The sequence below is a fragment of the Topomyia yanbarensis genome, chromosome 2, assembly GCF_030247195.1.
Source record: "Topomyia yanbarensis strain Yona2022 chromosome 2, ASM3024719v1, whole genome shotgun sequence".
Lineage (NCBI taxonomy): Eukaryota > Metazoa > Arthropoda > Insecta > Diptera > Culicidae > Topomyia > Topomyia yanbarensis.
The window spans coordinates 232756964-232784831 of record NC_080671.1 but is presented as its reverse complement, the minus strand read 5'-3'; the positions used below and the strand labels follow the sequence as shown (position 1 = coordinate 232784831).

The window sequence follows — 27868 nt, the reverse complement described above, 5'->3', positions numbered from 1 at the left end:
CAAGGTGCCGTATTACATTACTCTCTTTACCCTGAGTGTTCGATAATCTCCGGAGTGGAAACACAATTTCAATTTTGTTCTTTATCAAAAATATGTGGTCGGCCAACAAAGGTGTGGAGCTACGAAGAACACATATTGAGGACAACACAAAAAAGGACGAGCTTACATTGTGCTGTAGTCAGGTATAAAAACTCAGCATGCTGTTGCTCACGCTCAATTCGTTTCCAGCATCAGCATACAGCAGTTCGTTTGCAGCATCGGCCGCAAAATTCAAACCGCCGTCCGTTTGCTGCTGTCAGAAGAGTTGGCCAAGCACGCCGTCTTCGATGAAACCAAAACTGTTACCATATACACCAGCACCAAGTAAATTTCGAACACTGCCCAAACAAAAGGCCCTTTTCAAGGCCATCAATTTATCGACAAAGAATGAAATTGAAGTTTTGTTATTACAAGCATCAGCTTGTCAAGAGCGTTGGATGGTAAGTGAGCCACTTGTGAACAATACCGTCGCTTTCACGAGAATGGCACAAAATCAAAAGTTATTTGTGATTTATAGACAGTTTAGTGTAATGATTCAATTTACACAAATCGAACGTTTTCTAACGTTTCGATATAGGTGCTCCGTTTCAAAATTTTCGGCCAGAATGCTGCCTGTTTTTTCAAACGTGAAAATCTGCTGTTGTATTGAATGAAAACCTTCGATTTTTGCGCTGATTGGAAATAGTTGTGACTAATTCTGTAGAATGTACAATTACTGAAAATAACGGATTTTGTGAAAGCAGTGGTTGGTCCATACACTTCGATTCTAAGCGAGCCAGACTAGTTTTCGCGGGAAGGTCCACCTCTGACAATAGAAATAAACTATTTTATTTTGAATTCAACTGCAACTTCCTTGAAAACAGCACAGCTAAAAAACTTTTGGGAAAAACGCGCAGACCTAAATTTTCCACTATAATGGAAACTGCCTGTGCCCCGCCGCACAGCATCATCAAGATTGATAGTAATTCAAGCCGGGAGGAAAGAGGTTGTAAGGCAATGGAAAACGAAAATTTCATTTATATCTTACTGGAATATAATTGGCTGGTCCTGAAAAGAACTTGTTGGTTTGTGGTTTATTTTGGGTCACAATTTAGGCCTGCTCGATTGCTGATAGCTGTGACTTTCTCGCAGGGCGACAGTTTCTGTTCAGTAGTGATGAGGCTTCCTAACGCCAACCGTGACTGGGGTACTTTTACACGACCTTCGTTGCTTACTGCTTGCGGGGAGGCTTTCCTCTGGTGGACTTACGAGCGGTTTGTTTGGTACGGGCCATTTATCAACAAAGAATCGAATTGAAGTTTTGTTATTACAAGCATCCGAAAGTAGCTTGCCAAGAGCGTTCGATGGCAAGTGAGCTGCTTGTGAACAATATCGTCGATTTCACGTATTTCACAAAAGAAAAAGTTATCATTTGTTTGTTTGTTTACAGTTTCGTGTTTACTAGGCGCATTCAAAAAAGGTTTCAATTCTCAAACATTTTACCAAGGTGCCGTATTACATTATTCTTTTTACCCTGAGTGTTCGATAACCTCCGTATTGAAAACACAATTTCAATTTTTTTTTCTTTATCAAAAATATGTGGTCGACCAACGAAGGGGTGGAGCTACGAAAAACACATATTGAGGACAACACAAAAAAGGACGAGCTTACATTGTGCTGTAGTCAGGTATAAAAACTCAGCATGCTGTTGTTCACGATCAGTTCGTTTGCAGCATCAGCATGCAGCAGTTCGTTTGCAGCATCTCCCGCAAAATTCAAACCGTCGTCCGTTTGCTGCTGCTAGAAGAGTTGGCCAATCACGCCGTCTTCGATGGCACCAAAACTATTACCATATACACCAGCTCCAAGTAAATTCCGAACACTGCCCAAACAAAAGGCCCTTTTCAGGGCCATCAATTTATCGACAAAGAATGAAATTGAAATTTTGTTATTACAAGCATCAGAAAGTGGCTTGCCAAGGGCGTAGGATGGTAAGTGAGCCACTTGTGAACAATACCGTCGCTTTCAAGTAGAATGGCACAAAATAAAAAAGTTATTTGTGTGATTTGTAGACAGGTTAGTGTAATGATTCAATTTACAAAAATCGAACGTTTTCTAACGTTTCGATATAGGCGCTCCGTTTCGGCCAGAATGTTGCCTGTTTTTCTAAAAGTGAAAATCTGCTATTGTACTGAATGAAAATCTTCGATTTTTGCGCTGATTGGAAATAGTAGTGACTAGTTGTGTAGAATGTTCAATTACTGAAAATAACATATTTTGTGAAAGCAGTGGTTGGTCCACACAATTCGATTCTAAGCGAGCCAGACTAGTTTTCGTTGGAAGGTCCATCTCTGACAATAGAAATAAACTATTTTATTTTGAATTCAACTACAACTTCCTTGAAAACGCACAGCTAAAAAACTTTTGGGAAAAACGCGCAAACCTAAATTTTCCACTATAATAAAAACTAGTGCCCCCGCCGCACAGCATCATCAAGATTGATAGTTATTCAAGCCGGGTGGAAAGGGGGAGGGAGGTTGTAGGGCAATGGAAAATTTCATTTTTAATAATAATACTTTATAATTGGCTGGTCCTGAAAAGAACTTGTTGGTTTGTGGTTTATTTTGGGTCACAATTTAGGCCCGCTCGATTTCTGATAGCTGTGAATTTTTCGCAGGGCGACTGTTTCTGTTCGGTAGCGATGAGGCTTCTTAACGCCAACCGTGACTGGGGCACTTTTACACGGCCTTCGTTGCCAACCAGCCCCCTGTCAAGGACGACGTCTCTGTACAGCCAGCATCACTGCCATGAAAGGCAAAACATTGATTTTGAACCGAATGATTAGAAGCTGTATTTAGTTACAAAATGTCAATTAAATTAAATTATTAAATCATCGCACAAGATGCAAAACGTCGTGTGGAATGCTTGAATATCGAGCATAGTGCCGAACATAATTCTTTGTTTGGGGCTTTATAGCTATAACACCCCATATATGTCGGTCGCTGTCAAACTCCATATGATGGTATAGGGTTGCCAGGGGGCTGTTGCCAACTGCTTGCGGGGAGCCTTTCCTCCGGTGGACTTACGAGCGGTTTGTTTGGTACAGGCCATGTAGCGAAAAATGCTGATCTGCTACTTCTCTGATGCTGGTAGTAGGACGACGGTCAAACGCTCGTTTGCGTGCCTTCATTCATAAAAGTTCAACAATATTTTCAAAGAACAAAGTCGCATAGAAATTGCTTATTCCAGAGCAGAATTTACCGGTCTAAAGTGTATTCTACTTCACTCCGGTTATGTCTCTGACATTACCCACCCATCTTTTTAGCCTCTGAGGTATTACGATTGTACCGATTTATATGGGAAATTCCAGTGTATCCTTACTAACACCCCTGTAACTCCGGAAGCAAGAGTCAGAACTGAATGGAATTCAGCAGCAGTCAATGGTATTACTGTATCTTTCATTTGAAATCAAGTTTGTAAAAATCGGTAGAGAATTCGTTGGGGAATGGGTGTAATATTAGCTTAGGAACTTGGCGGGTTCCCCGGGGGCGTCATGAACTGTCATAGGTGGCCAATGTGGTCAAAGCTGCTTTGATTGATCATTAGTGATCCAGACCCGCAAACTATAGTAATGTTGCTTCAATTTTAATATGTTTTACATCATTTGAACATCATGGTGGTACCAGTTTATATGGGAATTTGCTGTGTGACCGCACTCTTCAACTCGTAACTCCGAAACCGGAAGTCGGATTTACTAAAAATTCAATAGCAGCTTATGGGAGCATTATACCTTTCATATGAAACTAAGTTTGCGAAAATCGGTTCAGCCATCTCTGAGAAAATTGTGTGAGTTTAAATGACACACACACATACACACACATACACACACATACATACACACAGACATTTGCCGATCTCGACGAACTGAATCGAATGGTGTATGACACTCGGCCCTCCGGGCCTCGGTTAAAAAGTCGATTTTTACAGTGATTGCAAAGCCTTTCTTTATATGAGAAAGGCAAAAATCATTTAGTACACTTAACTAAAAGATATTTATACATACACTGATAGGACATTTTCTCAGCTTTCCAATGAAATCTTGTAAATAACGATATAAAGCATATTTTTTAGATTAGAGTCTTTTAAGCACTTGCAAGTCGGTTACAGGAAAAGTATAGTAATGAAATTACAAATAAATGAGAAGACGTCCAAGAACAAACTGGAACTGAACTGGAACTGAAATATTTAAAATACAAAGTATACTTTTAAAGTTAGAGTTATTTTAAGACAAATAAGTTTTTTACACAAAAAGTTCAATAACTCTGTAACGGTTGAGATTTGATGTTATGTGTAAAACAATTTTTTTCTCCAAATATGGCAGTCTATCACCCCCCGAGAGATTCTTAACCATGAACCAAACACCCTGTATAGCCTTTTTTTCGATCTCGGGGATATCTTGTGATACAAGCGTTTTACAAACATGTTCATTTCTGCTGTTTTCAAAAATGGTGGGGTAAACCTGACCCCCTATGTTTTTGGTTTATTTAGTGCAGATATTATCCAAATTTTATGGGTTTTCAATGATAAATCAATTAATGTTGTGTTATTGAATTTAACATGAAGAAAATGGAGTTCAATGTCAATCTTAGAATGCTAAAATCACGAGCAGTAGCACGTAATGATATTCCCATTTGCATCGGAGTAATTGCTCGACGAATACTATAATCATCACGTTTTTGTGTCTTTCGTTTGTAATTATGATCCATTTTGCATAAAAATAATAAATAATAACAATAAAAATATATTTCTTTGTCGGATTTGTCCCACCGCGTCATTGTTCATTACGATGCAATTAAAAAATAATATGAAAAAGGTTGAACTAAATTCATCTTTGCACTTTGAAAAGCTTTAATCAAAGAATTTAAATCCACTTACGTTTATTATGCAATCCCTTTAACAATCTAAAATATCCTGTAGTCAATGATGCACAAAAGACAAATCAAAAGTTGTAAAAACACACTTTTTGTCGTTTGAGCTACGTTATATACGCGATCTAATATCAATGTTGTCGTGTAGAGCATCGAAAATAATCATAATGGTGGTATGACAGCATTTCATTAGTCTACGTTGAGATGCTCAAACGACAAAAAGTGTGTTTTTACAACTTTTGATTTGTCTTTTGTGCATCATTGACTACAGGATATTTTAGATTGTTAAAGGGATTGCATAATAAACGTAAGTGGATTTAAATTCTTTGATTAAAGCTTTTCAAAGTGCAAAGATGAATTTAGTTCAACCTTTTTCATATTATTTTTTAATTGCATCGTAATGAACAATGACGCGGTGGGACAAATCCGACAAAAAAATATATTTTTATTGTTATTATTTATTATTTTTATGCAAAATGGATCATAATTACAAACGAAAGACACAAAAACGTGATGATTATAGTATTCGTCGAGCAATTACTCCGATGCAAATGGGAATATCATTACGTGCTACTGCTCGTGATTTTAGCATTCTAAGATTGACATTGAACTCCATTTTCTTCATGTTAAATTCAATAACACAACATTAATTGATTTATCATTGAAAACCCATAAAATTTGGATAATATCTGCACTAAATAAACCAAAAACATAGGGGGTCAGGTTTACCCCACCATTTTTGAAAACAGCAGAAATGAACATGTTTGTAAAACGCTTGTATCACAAGATATCCCCGAGATCGAAAAAAAGGCTATACAGGGTGTTTGGTTCATGGTTAAGAATCTCTCGGGGGGTGATAGACTGCCATATTTGGAGAAAAAAATTGTTTTACACATAACATCAAATCTCAACCGTTACAGAGTTATTGAACTTTTTGTGTAAAAAACTTATTTGTCTTAAAATAACTCTAACTTTAAAAGTATACTTTGTATTTTAAATATTTCAGTTCCAGTTCAGTTCCAGTTTGTTCTTGGACGTCTTCTCATTTATTTGTAATTTCATTACTATACTTTTCCTGTAACCGACTTGCAAGTGCTTAAAAGACTCTAATCTAAAAAATATGCTTTATATCGTTATTTACAAGATTTCATTGGAAAGCTGAGAAAATGTCCTATCAGTGTATGTATAAATATCTTTTAGTTAAGTGTACTAAATGATTTTTGCCTTTCTCATATAAAGAAAGGCTTTGCAATCACTGTAAAAATCGACTTTTTAACCGAGGCCCGGAGGGCCGAGTGTCATACACCATTCGATTCAGTTCGTCGAGATCGGCAAATGTCTGTGTGTATGTATGTGTGTGTATGTGTGTGTATGTGTGTGTCATTTAAACTCACACAATTTTCTCAGAGATGGCTGAACCGATTTTCGCAAACTTAGTTTCATATGAAAGGTATAATGCTCCCATAAGCTGCTATTGAATTTTTAGTAAATCCGACTTCCGGTTTCGGAGTTACGAGTTGAAGAGTGCGGTCACACAGCAAATTCCCATATAAACTGGTACCACCATGATGTTCAAATGATGTAAAACATATTAAAATTGAAGCAACATTACTATAGTTTGCGGGTCTGGATCACTAATGATCAATCAAAGCAGCTTTGACCACATTGGCCACCTATGACAGTTCATGACGCCCCCGGGGAACCCGCCAAGTTCCTAAGCTAATATTACACCCATTCCCCAACGAATTCTCTACCGATTTTTACAAACTTGATTTCAAATGAAAGATACAGTAATACCATTGACTGCTGCTGAATTCCATTCAGTTCTGACTCTTGCTTCCGGAGTTACAGGGGTGTTAGTAAGGATACACTGGAATTTCCCATATAAATCGGTACAATCGTAATACCTCAGAGGCTAAAAAGATGGGTGGGTAATGTCAGAGACATAACCGGAGTGAAGTAGAATACACTTTAGACCGGTAAATTCTGCTCTGGAATAAGCAATTTCTATGCGACTTTGTTCTTTGAAAATATTGTTGAACTTTTATGAATGAAGGCACGCAAACGAGCGTTTGACCGTCGTCCTACTACCAGCATCAGAGAAGTAGCAGATCAGCATTTTTCGCTACATGGCCTGTACCAAACAAACCGCTCGTAAGTCCACCGGAGGAAAGGCTCCCCGCAAGCAGTTGGCAACAGCCTCCTGGCAACCCTATACCATCATATGGAGTTTGACAGCGACCGACATATATGGGGTGTTATAGCTATAAAGCCCCAAACAAAGAATTATGTTCGGCACTATGCTCGATATTCAAGCATTCCACACGACGTTTTGCATCTTGTGCGATGATTTAATAATTTAATTTAATTGACATTTTGTAACTAAATACAGCTTCTAATCATTCGGTTCAAAATCAATGTTTTGCCTTTCATGGCAGTGATGCTGGCTGTACAGAGACGTCGTCCTTGACAGGGGGCTGGTTGGCAACGAAGGCCGTGTAAAAGTGCCCCAGTCACGGTTGGCGTTAAGAAGCCTCATCGCTACCGAACAGAAACAGTCGCCCTGCGAAAAATTCACAGCTATCAGAAATCGAGCGGGCCTAAATTGTGACCCAAAATAAACCACAAACCAACAAGTTCTTTTCAGGACCAGCCAATTATAAAGTATTATTATTAAAAATGAAATTTTCCATTGCCCTACAACCTCCCTCCCCCTTTCCACCCGGCTTGAATAACTATCAATCTTGATGATGCTGTGCGGCGGGGGCACTAGTTTTTATTATAGTGGAAAATTTAGGTTTGCGCGTTTTTCCCAAAAGTTTTTTAGCTGTGCGTTTTCAAGGAAGTTGTAGTTGAATTCAAAATAAAATAGTTTATTTCTATTGTCAGAGATGGACCTTCCAACGAAAACTAGTCTGGCTCGCTTAGAATCGAATTGTGTGGACCAACCACTGCTTTCACAAAATATGTTATTTTCAGTAATTGAACATTCTACACAACTAGTCACTACTATTTCCAATCAGCGCAAAAATCGAAGATTTTCATTCAGTACAATAGCAGATTTTCACTTTTAGAAAAACAGGCAACATTCTGGCCGAAACGGAGCACCTATATCGAAACGTTAGAAAACGTTCGATTTTTGTAAATTGAATCATTACACTAACCTGTCTACAAATCACACAAATAACTTTTTTATTTTGTGCCATTCTACTTGAAAGCGACGGTATTGTTCACAAGTGGCTCACTTACCATCCTACGCCCTTGGCAAGCCACTTTCTGATGCTTGTAATAACAAAATTTCAATTTCATTCTTTGTCGATAAATTGATGGCCCTGAAAAGGGCCTTTTGTTTGGGCAGTGTTCGGAATTTACTTGGAGCTGGTGTATATGGTAATAGTTTTGGTGCCATCGAAGACGGCGTGATTGGCCAACTCTTCTAGCAGCAGCAAACGGACGACGGTTTGAATTTTGCGGGAGATGCTGCAAACGAACTGCTGCATGCTGATGCTGCAAACGAACTGATCGTGAACAACAGCATGCTGAGTTTTTATACCTGACTACAGCACAATGTAAGCTCGTCCTTTTTTGTGTTGTCCTCAATATGTGTTTTTCGTAGCTCCACCCCTTCGTTGGTCGACCACATATTTTTGATAAAGAAAAAAAAATTGAAATTGTGTTTTCAATACGGAGGTTATCGAACACTCAGGGTAAAAAGAGTAATGTAATACGGCACCTTGGTAAAATGTTTGAGAATTGAAACCTTTTTTGAATGCGCCTAGTAAACACGAAACTGTAAACAAACAAACAAATGATAACTTTTTCTTTTGTGAAATACGTGAAATCGACGATATTGTTCACAAGCAGCTCACTTGCCATCGAACGCTCTTGGCAAGCTACTTTCGGATGCTTGTAATAACAAAACTTCAATTCGATTCTTTGTTGATAAATGGCCCGTACCAAACAAACCGCTCGTAAGTCCACCAGAGGAAAGCCTCCCCGCAAGCAGTAAGCAACGAAGGTCGTGTAAAAGTACCCCAGTCACGGTTGGCGTTAGGAAGCCTCATCACTACTGAACAGAAACTGTCGCCCTGCGAGAAAGTCACAGCTATCAGCAATCGAGCAGGCCTAAATTGTGACCCAAAATAAACCACAAACCAACAAGTTCTTTTCAGGACCAGCCAATTATATTCCAGTAAGATATAAATGAAATTTTCGTTTTCCATTGCCTTACAACCTCTTTCCTCCCGGCTTGAATTACTATCAATCTTGATGATGCTGTGCGGCGGGGCACAGGCAGTTTCCATTATAGTGGAAAATTTAGGTCTGCGCGTTTTTCCCAAAAGTTTTTTAGCTGTGCTGTTTTCAAGGAAGTTGCAGTTGAATTCAAAATAAAATAGTTTATTTCTATTGTCAGAGGTGGACCTTCCCGCGAAAACTAGTCTGGCTCGCTTAGAATCGAAGTGTATGGACCAACCACTGCTTTCACAAAATCCGTTATTTTCAGTAATTGTACATTCTACAGAATTAGTCACAACTATTTCCAATCAGCGCAAAAATCGAAGGTTTTCATTCAATACAACAGCAGATTTTCACGTTTGAAAAAACAGGCAGCATTCTGGCCGAAAATTTTGAAACGGAGCACCTATATCGAAACGTTAGAAAACGTTCGATTTGTGTAAATTGAATCATTACACTAAACTGTCTATAAATCACAAATAACTTTTGATTTTGTGCCATTCTCGTGAAAGCGACGGTATTGTTCACAAGTGGCTCACTTACCATCCAACGCTCTTGACAAGCTGATGCTTGTAATAACAAAACTTCAATTTCATTCTTTGTCGATAAATTGATGGCCTTGAAAAGGGCCTTTTGTTTGGGCAGTGTTCGAAATTTACTTGGTGCTGGTGTATATGGTAACAGTTTTGGTTTCATCGAAGACGGCGTGCTTGGCCAACTCTTCTGACAGCAGCAAACGGACGGCGGTTTGAATTTTGCGGCCGATGCTGCAAACGAACTGCTGTATGCTGATGCTGGAAACGAATTGAGCGTGAGCAACAGCATGCTGAGTTTTTATACCTGACTACAGCACAATGTAAGCTCGTCCTTTTTTGTGTTGTCCTCAATATGTGTTCTTCGTAGCTCCACACCTTTGTTGGCCGACCACATATTTTTGATAAAGAACAAAATTGAAATTGTGTTTCCACTCCGGAGATTATCGAACACTCAGGGTAAAGAGAGTAATGTAATACGGCACCTTGGTAAAATGTTTGAGAATTGAAACCTTTTTTGAATGCGCCTAGTAAAAATGTTTTCCACTTCACTCCAGATTGTTTCTGACCATATTTGCAATTTGCGTACTGAAATAAATCATAATATATATATATATATATATATATATATATATATATATATATATATATATATATATATATATATATATATATATATATATATATATATATATATATATATATATATATATATATATATATATATATATATATATATATATATATATATATATATATATATATATATATATATATATATATATATATATATATATATATATATATATATATATATATATATATATATACGAAACGTATAGACCAGCATCGCGCGCGAGTCGGCCGGAGCTTGCCATACCTCTGACCATATGCAAATGTAAAGTTAGAGAATGATTTTCATTGCGATAGGGTGGTCAATATGGTATGGTATGACTGAGTTCACGATTGTTGATATAGTGGGTCCTACCGGCGCCAATAATATTTCTGCGATTAGTGTTACAAGTTGGGTTAATATTATTAGCAGGGCCGCCGAAAGTTGAGGGGGAGGTGCATAGGCGTGCGCAGCCTTTTACATTAGAGGGGGCTAACGGCTTAAAAACATTCAGTTATGTTAAGCCTTCATTATCAGTTAGATTTCTGGTAAAGCTTCGATTGTAAAACAGTTATTTTATTTTGTTATTGGAATTCACGTTGTTTCATTTATTTATTAAATGTAGAGACTGGTTTCTCAAGTATTTCTGTATCTTCTTATCATCCGATTTTAAGTAGGCTTAAAAATTAACATCAATCATTTTCAACTTCCTCGAAAAAAAATTCTCGTGGTCTTTGACGCAATACAATTCTCACGTTTTTTGCAATATAATTTTTTGAAGTTAATAAAATTGACCATTTTTCAGTTCCACATAACTCCCGTAAACTATTGATGCATGAGATTTTTATACGAATAATTAAAGTTGTGATTTCGCATGAGTTGACTGGAATTTTTTTAAATATTTTTTTACCATTTGATTTATGTATCCTGCAATAAGAAAAGCCAATTTGACGCTTTCAATTGAAAGTATGCTTTAGCATAAAACGTTATTAGGAGAAAATAATGCGAATTTATTGTAGTTTAAAGATACATTGCACAGTGGTCCCCTTATAGTACAATAACACACAAAAAAAATATTTCAGCAAGAGCATGTTTTTATCTCGCGATTATATCGCGATTATTTTCTCGAACTCTAGTTATCAATATTAGCATTTTTATCAGACAACGCTACTAATAGCTAGTTTTGGTGAATGTGGAGCGCAGAAAGATGAGTATGTTTGTACTTCAGACTATTTAGTTCCACTTAAACTATGCTTCAGCATCGCAAGTCTGCGCTTAGAATGCCTGGAGAATCTGAGATGTTGTATATGTTTGACGAGTTAATACAAGACGAAAAAATTTCACATTTTAAAAAATTATTATTTTTATCACTGCAGATTTTGAAATTATATAGCTTAATTATTATTTTCATAACATTTCAGATCATTACAACTTGAGTTATATTAATTTATTGGACGCTACTTTTTGAAACACATGTCGGGATGGAATATTTGATGTACGGCTCACTCTACTTCGTACCACAACGATGTTCTCGAATACGGATTTTTTGAGAAAGCTCGTTGCTATTCATACCATATCCGTAGTTCCAATTCACAAATAAATTTGAAGTCATGAACTGTTGCTCTGTTTTAAAATTATTGGTACCATAATGAGGGTATTTTTATTTATGCGAAAAGCTTTATTTTTACGGTGGCCAAAACACTGCATTCTTAAAAAAATTAGGGAAACATTCACAATTAATTTCAAATATTTTGTTTGAGCTTGCTATTATAATTACGAACAACATTCCATCAATGCAAATTAGTCTGTGATTTGTTTCACGAGATATCATGCTCACTGGAAATGATATCAAAATATTGATATTCAAGTACAAAAGCTGCAGTTTCGAGAATTTTGAATGAAAAATCATGATTTTTGCAAGCACATCAAAACATGTACTATTTGATGCTCTAAAAAATGTAAGAGCAAAAAATAATGGTAATTAATTATATGAACGATTAGTGTAAAAAGAAATGTCATATCACACTGTTAGGTGGGTAAAATCAATTTTTTAATGTGAAATTCGGATTAAGCGACCCAAAATTTACTAAATAAATAAAGTTTAGTAACGATATTTGCATTGCACATATTTATGACCACTGTGCATTGTTTTTGCGGTTTTTATTGGTCACGAATGAAAATTTGAACTTTGGGCTTGATACCTGTCTTTAATTTCTGCACAAGCTGCTGGTCAACACTTCTGGCTGCTTTTTTTTAAGTATCTGGTCATTGTTTTTGTTTTTTGTTTTTGTATTTGTTTATTCAACGGACTAGTACAGTCTTATTGAAAACTTAAAACTAATACACAGCATTCTAATTTTGCAATAAACATAAAGACAACAGTGAATCATAATTACAATTCACGAGAAATTTAAACAAAAACAATCAACAAGAAAACATTCTAAACAGTGAAACAAACTCGGCAACATTAAATTGAAATAGCACCCTTCCATTCTATATATTTATAGAATGTGTCGATTTGGATTGGGTGGAATTCCGGGCAGTTTGGGGAGTTCCTATATTCTCAATGACGTTGACATCATTATCCCGGTACTGCCATTGCGCATGCTTACTGTATTCGCCAAATCGGGCAAAAAAATTGGGAGAGTCCGGAGAGACCTAATTTCTTTTTCCGGCTAACTTGTCTGCAACAACAATTTTATACTTGTTGACATTGGCGTGCGTAACGGGGGGCTATAGCCCCCCCCCCCCCCCTAATGCGCTGGAATTAAAAAATATATTTAGCATTATTATAATGTTGAAAAGACAGGTCAAGATTACTGTATATCTCATTTTGTTTAAGCAAGCCATGTTATCTTAGTTGGCGCAAGTTCGTTGAAATCGGGAATCTCTATCGATAACAAGATAAGATTGCTGAGAGGAAGCGCTAACTTAAGCAGAATCTTAACTCCGATGAGACTGTGGATGTGACGAATTTAGTTCCAAAAGGTAAAAAGCTTGAAGAATTGACTTTCATATCATTCAAAGTCGGAATCGGACCGCACCTGAAAGATGCTGCCCTCTCAGCGTCAACATGGCAAAGAGGAATTATTTTCCGGCAGTTAGACTTTCGTCCCTCAAACCACCGTACCCCGTTTCGTATCCAACCAAAAATCGGCCAATAATAGTGAAATTACTCCTGACCATCTCTTTCATTCTGCCCGCATTTCTTCCGGATGGAAACAATTTAATTATCTCGAAAATTATAACAATAGATTACTTGATCTTGCTTTTGTTAATGAGCCGAGCATGTTTGAGCTAACTGAGCCCCCTTTGCCGTTGATGAGAGTTGATTCGCATCACAGACCGTTCATCATGATATTAGATTTGGATACGGAATGTGTCGATACTGCAGTCGATTGCGATTTTGACTTCAATCGGTGTTATTTTTCAGCGTTGAATTCTGAGGTAGCGAATATTCAATGGGATGAAATTCTTACTGCTGGTTCGGTTGATGATGCTGTCACTGTGTTTTATGACACACTTTACGAAATAATGCGACGAATTGTTCCAATTAGAACGCGTATTAGGAGAAGGGAGAATCAGCCATGATTTGATGCGGAATTGAAGAATTTTAAAAACCGGCTAAGGAAAGCGAGGAAAAGATACCTGAAGTCCAGGAGCACATTGCACAAAGCCGAACTCTGTGATTTGGAGGGTCAATACAACAATTTGCATGCACAATGCTATCGCAACTATATTCAACGCATCGAAAGCAATATTCAACGTGATCCTAAATCCTTCTGGTCGTTCGTCAACTGTCGTAGGAGCTCGAAAGGAATACCCTTTAATGTTCGCTATAAAGGAAGTTCGGCTGCTACGTCATTGGATGCCGCAAACATGTTCTCGACTTTCTTCCAAAGCGTATTAAGTAATAACTCACCACCTTTGTTGGAATCGTACCTGAGCACTTTGCCGCTGCACAACCTGAATTTATCTCGTATTATTTTCTCTCGTGAGGATGTTCTCGTCAAGTTGAAGTCTTTAGATGCGTCCAAGGGAGCGGGACCCGATCATTTACCACCATCGTTCATCCAAAACTGTGCGTATTCTCTCGTATTGCCAGTGTCTGTTATTTTCAATCGATCGTTGGCTGACGCTGTTTTTCCTAGTTACTGGAAATCTGCTGCTATCACACCTGTGCACAAGAGTGGTAGCGTTCATGATGTGGAGAACTATCGGGCGATATCGATTCTCAGCTGCCTCCCGAAGGTATTTGAACGATTGATATACGACATTGTTTATCAGTCCGTGCGTCATATCATCGTTGAGGAACAACATGGCTTCGTCAGTAAACGATCTACAACCACAAACCTTATGGCGTATGTATCCACCATCATCGACAAACTTGACAAGCGACAACAAGTTGATTCCATTTATGTTGACTTGTCAAAGGCCTTTGACCGTGTTCCACATCGCCTTGCTATCGAGAAGCTCAAACGCATTGGATTTCCGGACTGGTTAACAGATTGGATTGCTTCTTATCTCGCAGGACGAAGCGCTTTTGTTCGATTAGGCTATACACTTCCTACGCATTTTGATATCTGTTCTAGTATGCCACAAGGCAGTCATCTTGGACCATTGCTCTTCATTTTGTTTATAAATTATCTTGGCACGGTTTTGACATCTCCGAAATCTATGTTTGCCGATGATTTGAAGTTCTACCGACTTATAAAATTTTTGGAGGATTGTAAATAACTTCAGCTAGACATTGACGCTTTGTTAAATTGGTGCACCATCAATGGAATGGAGGTGAATATAGAAAAATGTAGCGTGATTACATTCACTCGGATCCTATCGCCGAACATGTTTAACTATAAAATGTCGTCAGCCAACGTACACCGCAACTTCGTCGTCAAAGATTTGGGAGTTTATTTGGACAGAAAGTTAACTTTCTCCGAGATTGTAGCGTCTACTACCGCCAAAGCTTTCTGCATGTTAGGATTTTTAAGGCGAAACACTCAGTCGTTCCAGAATGTGTACAGTTTGAAAACGCTTTATTGTTCGCTTGTACGCAGCATATTGGAGTATGCCGTTCCTGTTTGGGCTCCTTATCACGGTGTCCATAGAAATGTTTCATCAGGTATGCTCTTCGCCTTTTACCTTGGACCGACCCAGTTCGTTTACCGCCGTATGTGCAACGTTGCGCAGAAATGTTTCATCAGGTATGCTCTTCGCCTTTTACCTTGGACCGACCTAGTTCGTTTACCGCCGTATGTGCAACGTTGCGCACTAATCCACCTGCCTACGCTTGCTGACAGGAGAATCAAACATCAACTTTTTCCATTTACCGTTGTGCCGTACACAATTCGGACGAAACAACCCGTTAAATGTATGTTGTGGTGTGTTTAATCAAGTTTCATGTTTTTTTCGATTTTAATGTTGCAAGATATACTTGTATTATTAGGATTAGTTGATAAGCCAGTTTGTGCGATTGATAGTCGAAGACCTATATATAAATAAATAAATAAATAACTGCACCAAAGATTCGGTTACATGAGTGTTGGTGATCAATTTCATTTTTTGCTTTGACTAAAAATTATAAACTTTTTATTGCAAATGATTGATGGAGTAGGTAAAGGCAGATATGGCGATTCCAGGAGGTATTACATGGAAAGCGAAAACAAGAGAAGCTTTCAACTTTCTTCCAAAAAGTAACAGTAATATAATCTTTGAAGAACTATATATATATATATATATATATATATATATATATATATATATATATATATATATATATATATATATATATATATATATATATATATATATATATATATATATATATATATATATATATATATATATATATATATATATATATATATATATATATATATATATATATATATATATATATATATATATATATATATATACATATGATATACATTATCAATGAAGGTAGGCAAAAGGAAGGGAGCAGGTAAGAGCGGTTAATTCGGATATGCAACTGATGAATCGGTGAGTGGAACAAAATCTTTTTTATTACTACAACGTACTCAAAACATTGATCAGCACACGACTGGCGGGAGAATAAGTGTACTCGACCGACAAGAAAGAACTCTTTCTTTTTATAAAATGGGGGTCAAAATATTCCAAACCAACAACGGATGGTTAGTAACTTGTAATCGATTCAACATATCATTAACCGAGGCACTGATATATCAGTGCGAGTTGAGGAATGAGGCATTTCGTTCCATGAACTTCACAGATAAAGAGTTCCATTTGCTGTTGACAGATTTTTTAGTTAACTGTAGTGGTGGCACCCGGGAGCGGTGGGGAGACGATTTTCGGGAGAGAATGGACAGAGTTCTTGAAGGTAGGGGGGATGAGATGGATGTGATGCTTGCGACAGCTGAGGTGTTTAACACACATATACAGGTGTGGAATCACGAGGGAGAGGTAAAAGTTGTCTCACCAATATCTTTTAACGAAAGAACAGCGGAGATGAGGGTTTTTTATGAGAACGGCGCAACCAGCGGTGCGTTCAGTAGCATATCAAAATTAGAAGTTATATGTGATAGCATTCAAAGCAAGGGGAAAGAAGGAACATGTCAAGGCAGGATGGACAATGAATGGGAAAATAAAGACTTAATGGATGTGTATACGGAAGAAGTGTGCAAAATTAATGGAAGGAAACTGCTAGTGAGGGCCACCATGACTGGCAACACACTAGAGAAAGCCATAGAGCATCAGCTATGGTGGATAGAAGAGGAACCAAAAAAAATCGCACTGAAACTGAGCAATCTAAATAGGTTATTGGAGAAAATTAAAGAAAGCGAAATGGGGGACCGAATTTTAGGAAACAGTATATGGATAAAAATTGCAAACGCCCTTAAATTAAATTTGACTGTAATGCAAGAGGGATTTTGGGACGAAATTATTGAATACAGACGTAACGAAGAAACAAAAATGTTAAAAATTTGGTGGAATAGGGAGGAAGAGGACACATTTAAAAGCGTACTAGAAACAGAAAGCTATGGCGCATTCGAAAAGAATTGGGATTGTATGACACATCAGATAGGAAAAGTATATCATATAACGAGGGACGAAAATAATGTGAAAAACTGTGTATTACATCAGATTCAGATCTTAGAAGAAGTAAAAGGTCAGTCAGTAGAAATTAATAAGTTGAAAGCAAAAATTAATAATGCACTGATTATGGCACAAGATATTGACAACACAATAATTAATGATATCCATTCAGAAGTAAAAATGCTAAGTGAAAAGTTGGATCTTAAGATTCTAGTTCACAGTTTAAATGGAATAGAAGAATTTTCTTATATCAAAGAAGGAAATGCGCCAACTATTAATCTAAGTTACAATGGTATAAAGTATGACAGTTTGAGAGTAAATGAAAAAGAACAAGCAACAAAACTAAGCAGTCAAAACATTAAAAGGAAGGCAATCAAGGATAGAAATAGAACAACGAAAAGGAACAAAACAAACGACAGGAGCGAGCATTACTACTACGTGAGGGACTACAATTCATCTGCTAGGCTTAAGGTGAAAGAAATAGATAAGGACGGAAACTGTTTGATCAGAGCACTAATAGACCAACTCAACAGAAACGATTCAGATAGCAACACAACGAGTAGTTCAGATATAATGGAGTTTAGAAATATGGTTGCAGAATACATTTGGTTAAACAGAAATAGATTTGAGTTATTTTTAATTGAGGGTCTAGAGGAACACGGGTTGGAGAAACTGGTAGAGGATATAAGAAAAATGGGAGTTTGGCTAGGGCATGAAACATTAGTTGCTGTGTCAGAAATTTACGAAAAACGGATAGTTGTGCACCAAGTTGACAATCCGAATATTGTTATAGGAGCTGAAGATAGCAGCGAGTTAGACACATTACGGATTCTTTATACAGGAGTTGAGGCAAAGAATCATTACGATAGTGTAGTTAAGCTGATAGTTTCGAACGATAATGTGGAGGATAGCATAGAGACACGGGAAAATGGAATAGAATCGAATATAGGACAAAAAACGACAATTAATAATACTGACGTACGCGAAACAGAACGAAATGACCCAGAAGTGAAAAATTTACGGACCAATATACATGAGACAAATACAAAATCACAGGATAGAACCGAAGACCACCAAGCCATTCAAAAAGATAAGGAGTGCATAATCGAAGAAATGACATGTATAGGCAGAGATGAAGAGGACCGCGATGCAAGATATAAAAAGAGGAGCTCAACGAAAGTAGGGGATACAGTTCAAGATAGTGACAAGAAGGAAGAAAAGTTAGTTGACTATAAAGATGCGGTTAGCAAAGGAAATGAAGCAAATGAGAAGGTTAATATAAGTAAGAGTGCAAAATGTAAGGAACAAATCAGAATCGGATCATTGAATGTAAGAGGGTGTAGGAAAAAGGAAAAAAGAGATGAAATTGACGAAGTACTGTTCTATCATAAAATTGATATAGCAGCACTGCAAGAGGTAAATGCAAATGCGGAAAAAATAGATTCAAAACACTATCGATGGAATATAGCAGCGGAAGGACAGAATAAGCTAAGAGGTCTTGCTTTATTGATTAGGAAAAATTCAGAAATAAAAGTGAAGGAAATGAAAGAGCTGGGAAAATCGATACTATCTGCAAAGATAAATACTGGAAAAGGAGAAGACTTCATTATTATTAACGTGCATGGCCCAAATAAGAAAGCAGGAAACTTCTTCAACAAATTAGGGCTGTTAATAGACCAAGAACATATCAGAGACAAAGCGATAATGGTAGGAGATTGGAATGCTCAGATTGGAAAGGATACACTGACAGAGGAAGATGATGCCATAGTAGGGAAAGAATTAGGATTCGACAGGTGTAATGAAAATGGGGAGGAGTTTAAAATGTTTCTACATTTGCACAAATTAAACAACATTTCATCAAAGATAGGCGTGGACACAAAAATAACATGGTGGAGTGGAAATCGAGAAAGTCAGATTGATCACGTGGTCAAGCCAGCGAAAGGAAAAATCAGTATAAGATACATTAAGGGATTTAAAACGAGATTAAACACAGATCACAAACTAATCGTAGTGGCAGTTCGAACACCTGAAACAAAAGGAATTAATCCTAAGTCAAAAGCAGGAAACATAATGGATATATCAAATTTAAAAAACGAAAATTTTCGTAAGATCTACCACGAAGAGTTAATAAAGCAAGATACTCAAAGTGATCTAAACGGAGTGAGCATCGATACAGCATACGAAATAGTGTCAGGAAAAATGAAATCAGCTGCTAAAGTGGCACTGAAGACTGTCAAAAATCCGCTAACTCCCAAAAGAAAATCTGCACTAAACAGGCTCAATAAGGCAATGAATCTCGCAAGCAAGCACCCGGACATGCAACAATACCAATACAAACTGAAAGAGAGGAAACAAGAATTCCAGATGGCGGTCAGAGATCACATGGAATCATCCGTGAAAAAATTCTATCAAAATTTGAATGACTATGATGTGTCAGTGAGGATACAGAAATCATATCAATTCCTAAGGCGATTCTTACAAAAAAAGAAGCAGAAAAGAGTTCATATTCCAACGAGAATGTGGGATGAAGTGTTGAAAGAGGCGAGTGGACCGGTTATCAAAATGTCAGAAGAACAAGACACATGTCCTTTAACAGAACCACCTAATAATGAGGAGATGAAGGATATTCTTCAAAAGTCAATCAATGGAAAATCAGCAGGAGCAGATGGTCTAAGAATGGAACACATCAAATATGCAAACGAAGAGACAATAAACCAAATGATACGAATTTGGGAACGGATATGGATAGAAAATGAAATGCCAAAGGAAATGACAAGATCAGTTCAAGTTCCGATACCAAAGAAGAACAACCCAAAAAGCGTCGACGATTTTAGGCGGATTAGTCTATGCAATTCGGGATATAAACCATACGCAAAATGGATGAGAGAAAAATTGAGGGAATTTACGGGGGATCCAGGACTTCATCAAGCGGCTTTTACACAAGGAAGATCAACCGAAGACCACATATTCATGGTGAGAAGGATGCTGGAGGAATTTTGGAATGGAGGAATTCCATTATACGTAGCAGCTTTGGACATAAGGAAAGCATTCGACAACATCAAATTAGATAAATTGAAGGAAATATTAGAAGAAATGAAAGTACCGACACATATAATTGATAGAGTTCTTAGATGTGTATTAGAGGAGAGAACAAGAGTGAGGTGGCAGGACCAACTATCAGGGGAATATGAACGAGGCAAGGGTATAAAGCAAGGTTGCCCCTTGTCGCCATTTTTATTTAACATTATAATGCAAAGCGTGTTAAAGAAGGTGAGCCAAAAACTACCCGAAGTAAACCTGATTGATATAGGATCTATTAAGATTCCATTCATACTGGCATTCGCAGATGATCTTCTAATTTTGGCAAGAAATCAGGAGGAATTGGAAAGGATCATAAATACTATCGAACAGTGCCTAGGCGAGGTTGGCCTAGAAATAAACAATGAGAAAAGCCAGGTACTAATAAGAGCACCAAACACTACAGGCACTCCACCAGACTCAATTACCTTGAATGGGAAAAAATTTGAAGTATGTGAATCAATCAGGTATTTGGGAATATGGCTAACCAGAACACTGAATAGACCGGCAACAACAAAGCAAAGATGTTTAAATGCAGTAAAAGCCGCAAAATTAGTAATTGCATTTTGCAAAAAGTTCAAACCATCGTGGGAAATAGGACGCTTGATATACAATACTGTGATTGCACCAGCCATACTATACGGAACCAAAGTTGCAGTACTTACCAAAAGGAGTAGACAACAACTAGGAAGATACGAGAAAATGATACTAAAAGACATTTGGAACAACTGTAGGAACGTTGAAAACGAATGTTTTTGTGTAAGGAAACAACTCAGAGGAAAAACAATAAATAGAAGAGCAAGAGTGAGCAGAATCAGCTATTATGGACATATAAAGAGAAGAGAATCAGGACATCCACTAAAATTGGCTTATAAGTTTCAGTTTAAGAAAAAGAAGGAAGGACGGCCAAGCTTTACTTGGAAGGATTCGTTGATGCAGGACATGAGAAGATATAGTAACATAACAGAGGAAGAATGGGATGAATTAACTAAAGATAAGACGAAGTTAAAGAAAAGAGCAGAAGAAATATACACCCACGATAGCAGTGAAATATCAGATGGTGAGGAGGAGTACGACGGTAAGGACTAAGTAACGAACAAAGGTACAAGACAAATTGAAGAGAGTGTGAAGTTCATGAGTCGAGATGCCTCAACAAACCCATCCAACCAAATTATTCAATCAATCTGTAAATCATATAAATGATAAATTAATGAATTTTTATACCCCGCATTTAGGCATAGATAAATCAGTTGCATATCGGGATAATAACTAACAGGAGAAGAAATATAGCAAATAATAGGCGAGAGTGAGCGAGAACGTTACGAATAGGAGTGATTACGCAGCAAGGTAGTTTAGAAAATATAGACAAAATTGATTTTAATCGCGAAAATGTCTCGAGGCTGGCTCACCGAGTAGTACAATTGACTAAAATTGTAACTATTTAAAGAAAAACAATCTTCACAATATTTTAATATTGGTATACTAACCCATTACTCTTACAGCATTGTACAATATGTTACTAAATTATTACAGTACGATAGTGCCATATTAATAGCAAATATCCTCTATCAGAGTACCGTATTATCATAACAACATATTATCGTATATAATATTAACCAATCACCATATCATACCACTACCACATCAGCATATTGTACTAGTATCATCTCATCATACTGTACTGCCATATCACACCCCATATTAGCATAGCAAACTATCGTATTATCATTTATCATAGCATGCTAATGTAATATTACCATTCTGCCATATCATCTCACCACATCACATAATCTTTGTATCATAGAATCGGATCAACCTGTTAGCATATCATATCTCCATATTATATTATCTTCTCAGCATATCTTATTATAATAATAATATGTTATTATTATATTATTACACCAAATCATTCTCTCTTATTTTCATAGAATAAGGCCATTGCACATTATCATATCCTTTCGTAATATAATTTTATCAGATCATTTTTATATTATACTATTTTAGAGCATACTAGAAATCCATTTTAACACATTATCACACTACTGCATTAACATACTATCATATTATCAGGCTAGCATATTATCGTTTCACCATAAACCAGATTGTTATACTATCATATTAACACATGACTACATTATTGTAATATTATATAAGCATACCATACTACCATTTCATTTTAGCAAATAGGAATATTATCATAGTATACCATCATATTCTTCTATAGTATTATACTGCGTTCACATAAGTATGAAAGTATGAACGTAGTATGCGTATTGTCATATCATTATACACTATAGCATTGGAGTGTCACATCACCATGTAGGCATATTGTAGTAGCATAACATTATATAATAATCCCACCATGTCATATAATTACATCATATTATCTCATCATCGCACCATAATATCATAAATCTTATTATATGTTGCCATATCATGTATTCATTATTTTGGCATATAATAATTTATCACTACATTATTAGCATAATAATAATGTAAATGACATTCACTTATCGTTCTAGTATATTTTCATATTATTAATATATCGCATTATTTTCATATTAAGATATTATCATGTTAAACTGAACGCGAACGTATTTTGTCAGACATTCATATTATTAGGATATTATCATACTACTATTTAATTATTTACTGCACTATTATATTGATATATGGCAGCGATAACATGCCATATTTTCAATTTTAATATAATTAGGTTATTTCTTTTGTCACACAATTTTAGTACTATATAATAAAATATTAATTTAGCGTTTAAATTATTGTATCATCATGTCATCTCAGATTATCAAATTTTCATAACTCATTATTAATGTTATTTAGATTATTATTGGTACTATCATTAGCATCATCGTTATCCTTTTAATGCAGCATATGACTTTTCATAAATTAATAATTTTGGTTCTTAGATGCGCAACGTACCAGTTACGTAAAATAGAGTCGTACTGTGCAGAAGGTAAGGGTTGACGTAGAAAATACGCGACAAATGAATGTCTGATCGGTTTGAATTACAGATCACAAATAGAAATAAGAGGAGGGCGCGACATGAAATTGCGGAAGTCTCTTCGTAGCGACGGACAGAAGTAAGCTTTAGTAGCTACTTTAGTTGAATAACCGAAAAACCACAGAGAGGAGCTCTGCATCTACACTCATCGAGAAGGGATTGGTATCTACAGTCATAAGCTGCTTAACATTACTAAATTTCAATTATGGTGTAATATTTAAGACTCTTACCAAATACATTATATTCATGATATTGGTGATTAAATGAGTTTCCAGATTTCCCAAATATATGTACAATATAATTATTGCATTCATTTTTCAGTTCAATCAATCTATTCAATATGTGTACATAATTACTACACTTCAAGCTTATATTCATGACAATACAATTATGTTATGTAAGAAATCAACTAAATATCATATGCGGGACGGGATGGGTAGCATCAGGGTAGCTTACGATTGGATGACTGGATGATGGAGTGGATTGCCAACCTGAATCACTTGGAGGAAACCTCCCGTTTCATCCTAAAGGTCAGAAATGAGTGAGACGCGCCTTTCTAACAAACAAACCATCAGGCGGGTTTAAGCTGGTACTGCGAAATTCTTTATTATGTGGCTGGATGTTATTACTGGAAGGAGATTCTCTATTTCCCGCGGAATGCGCGTAAACGCCTCTGTTTACGTGTTCGCTTAACCCTATTTTGGCCCTTCGGTAACAGTAATAGTATGAAAGTTACCTGATAAACAAATTCTGTCTACTGTAAGTCTACCCGCATCCACTGGTAATGCCTTGAACTGATGGTGGCTTCCTACTACATACATACATACAGTAACGCTGGAGGCATGGCGAGACATGAATTTTAAACTGAATAGAACACCCGCTAAAACTGCTGCTGGGGACAGCAAGTTCCAGTTTTAAAAAATTTCCGTTTTATATTATAGAACTGTTAAAATTACGAATCTAAAACTTAAAGACTCCTGAACATGCCCCCTTTTGCACTTGAGAAGTTTTTACTCAGTTTTGTTTTGTGCGATTCAACCAAACATAAGTCTCGCCTGAAAAAAATGGCCCGTAAACTGCAAAAATCTTGGTTGACTGAACGGTCATTTTTTATGTAAAATCCCAAAATTAAAAACTGTTCAAGCAGTTCCGTTTTTGCATGACAAAATTTCAATGTAAACTGAAATAATGTCGTCTCGTTTGTCAAATAATACTAATAAAAAGAATATGCTAAAAATACCAATTTAATGGTGTTAAAGTAGTAGAAAAGAAACATACCTTCCATTCAGCTTGAAGCTCCTCTTTTTCTTTGTTCTATTTAGGCTGTTTGTGTTGGGTGAACCTGAATAGTATTGACTCAGGATGTGATTCGAATACAGATTGTACACACTGTTACTGTAGCAGTTTGGGTTGTTCTGATTATTGTTGTTTTCAGTAGGTGCACTTAGTTGCCTGTTAAACTCAATATTTTTACTATTAAGTTCATTAACGTGTGCATTCAGTTCGATAATACTCCTCAATTGATTGGTTTCACTTTGGTGATTGCTACTACTGCTACTGCTGATATTTATTGTGTTACTATTATTGCTTCTGTTACGATTATTATTATATATATTTATATTAGCACCAGAGCTAGAGCCTTTTTTATCCAAGTTAAGTTTGCTAAAGTTGTTGTTCTTACTATTACATGAATCACTGTTACTGTTAATTCTTGATCTATTAAAAACTATAGTACTGCTAGTATTCAATGATTCAGGTAGCGCTGCCGAGTTTCCTTGCCGATGTTGTGAAAGTTGATTATGAAGATGTGATAAATTACTTGAGTGTTGCAGTGAACTTCCAAACGCAGTTGTATTTATCGAAGAATTTGTGGATGCTTTACCACTTCCATTCTGTTGCACATACGTACTGTTATCTAAACTTAGACCACCTTGTAAAGAATGGAACGATCCCTGGCATGAACTTAATAATGCGGTTTTGTTTAAAGAAGGCTTGTTTGAATTATTCAATGAATGTGCTGGTTGAATACCTTTACATCCATGGAATAGTGGAGAATTTCTTACGCTATTGTTTGAGTTGTCGTACGATTCACATAACATATGCTGGTTTCCAGCAAAGTTATTATTTGGTGCGGAATTGAAGTTGTTGCTGTTTTCATTTTTGTAATATTTTGTATGACAATCGCCACTATTATTTCCGGTTTGTACAACACTTTTATTGACACCACTACAGTTGTTGGTAGATAAAGATTTTGCGCTGTTTTTTACAAGGTTAAAGTTAAGATTATTTTCATCTGGAACCGATGACGCTTTATCCAAATGATTGTACGCATTGTTAGCCTTTACACACTCGGCTGCACGAAGTCCCGGTTTATCTGAAAACAAAATATTCGTTATCATGTGCTTTCTTGTAAGACATGTCGGTAAAATAACTCGAATGGTCTTATGTAATCGATCATTCAACTGGTTTAGTAAAAAAAACATGCTATATATACTTCGAAAAACATGGTTTCCTTGCAAAATTGCGTCCGGTATATAAGCTGTGGTGAAATTATTTGTTCATAATGCAATTGTGTTTATCTATTAATCCACTCAAGCATCACTTCATTTAACTTTACAATTGCTTTGAGCGACGCGCAGACTATGAATCGACTGACCACATTATTAAGCGGAGATCTTGTTTTGACCTTACGCTATCAGGCTAATCAGGTCAAAGCTAAATAATTTTTGGACACGACTCAATTCAATCGAGAAAAGAAAATGCATGTATAACTAAATGCGAGAGAATGGGTTAACGATCAAGAATTGAAAATTGATGAAGGAGGCATACGTATTCCTTTGAATATTGTAAATACCTGCTCGTGTAGTGGCTGCAGAGTCACCTTTAATTGCACTATATTGATTACTATTGTTGCTACAGTAAGCTATGTTACTATATCCAACGTTCACTGACGACTGGTGAAGCTGATTTTGATATACTTGTAGAAACTCCGAGTTTTCCTGGCTGAAATTACATAGAGAATATAGAGATGTATATCTGGAGGTAATCACATTTCTCATCGGAGAAATTTAAAAACAAAAAGAGAGCAACCCATTATTTAGTTCGAATAGGCCAAATTTATACTACGTTCCAGGCGAGTACAAATGCAAAACTGAGAAGAGCTAAGTGAGCGGGAATGTGATGATTGGCTTTTCCAGATAAATAAATAAACATTGCAAATCGCAGCTAACATATTTATAATAAAATACTTCTACATAAACATATGCTAATCATACTGTATGATCATAGTAATGAATAAACAACATGCTGATACCGACTACCAAAAATTTTGCATTTGTGTGTTCTTAATAAGAAATCCTACGGGCATTTCGATGCCCGGTACGAAACATCCTTCTAGAAACTTTGAAACAGGTAATAAATGGATAGTGTGGAGGATTGATTCTTTTGGGATTTTCGATTGATTGACACCGGTGTAGTGGAGTGCACTGGAACTGTACCATTTTTACACTTTTTAGCATAAGTGTAGAAAACAGGGTATGCTCCATTGACACTTCTGCTAGAAAGTGCAAAACCAGTGCACTCCACTACACCGGTGGACATCAATCGAAAATCCCATTTGAATGCCTCTGTGCATCACTGACGAGCACTTTATGATATTACTGGGATTTCTTCTATGTTTTTTACATTTATGCAATACAACATAACATCATATTGTACTGAACTTACAGTTTCGCTGCTAATTATGATTAATCAATGATTTAATTGTAGCATCAAATCAACAACAATGTCACTAGATGCGTGCACGATGTATGGCTGATTAAATTGAAAAACCTTTCCACAACTGATATCTTAAGGTCCCAAAATACCGGTTTGTTATTCAATGTGTGAAAGAATAGCAAAACCTAGAGAATTAACAAACAGTAGCGTTTAGTCGAATTGTGTTATGATAAAACATTTTCTGCCGGTAAATGCAGTGGTGTATTGTCAACACATGAAAATGATATTCCCTAAGTTTTACATTTCTAAGAAAAGAAATGTATAGAATTCGCTCAAACTTTCAAGATCTTTCCGAGGCCAGGAGGGCCGAGTCTTATATACCAATCGACTCAGCTCGACGATTTGGGACAATGTCTGTGTGTGGGTGTCTGTGTGTGTATGTAACGGACAAACTCTCATTCGTGTTTCTCAGCAATGGCTGAACGGATCTTATCCAAATTTAATCCAAATTTTAAATGAAAGGCCTATCACCCAGACAGAACGCTTTTAAATGGTTTTACATTTCTTCTAAAAGAAATGTATAGAATTCGCTCAAATTTTCAAGATTTTTTCCGAGGCCCGGAGGGCCGAGTCTCAAATACCAATC

At 36.5% G+C, this 27868-nt stretch overlaps 1 protein-coding gene across 9 annotated transcripts in view; it reads right to left on the bottom strand.

The window, feature by feature from the left end:
• The window catches only part of LOC131678338 (putative uncharacterized protein DDB_G0282133), a 2723618-nt gene that overhangs the window by 2426878 nt on the left and 268872 nt on the right, over positions 1-27868 (bottom strand). For all 9 annotated transcript variants that reach the window (XR_009303629.1, XM_058958408.1, XM_058958411.1 and 6 more), the window contains 2 exons: positions 26360-26508; positions 24784-25879 (listed from right to left, as the gene is read on the bottom strand). Coding sequence is in view for 8 of the 9 variants with exons in the window: in XM_058958408.1 (XP_058814391.1) it covers positions 24784-25879; positions 26360-26508 (1245 nt within the window). In the remaining variant the exon portion in view is untranslated. The remainder of the gene's footprint in view (positions 1-24783; positions 25880-26359; positions 26509-27868) is intronic.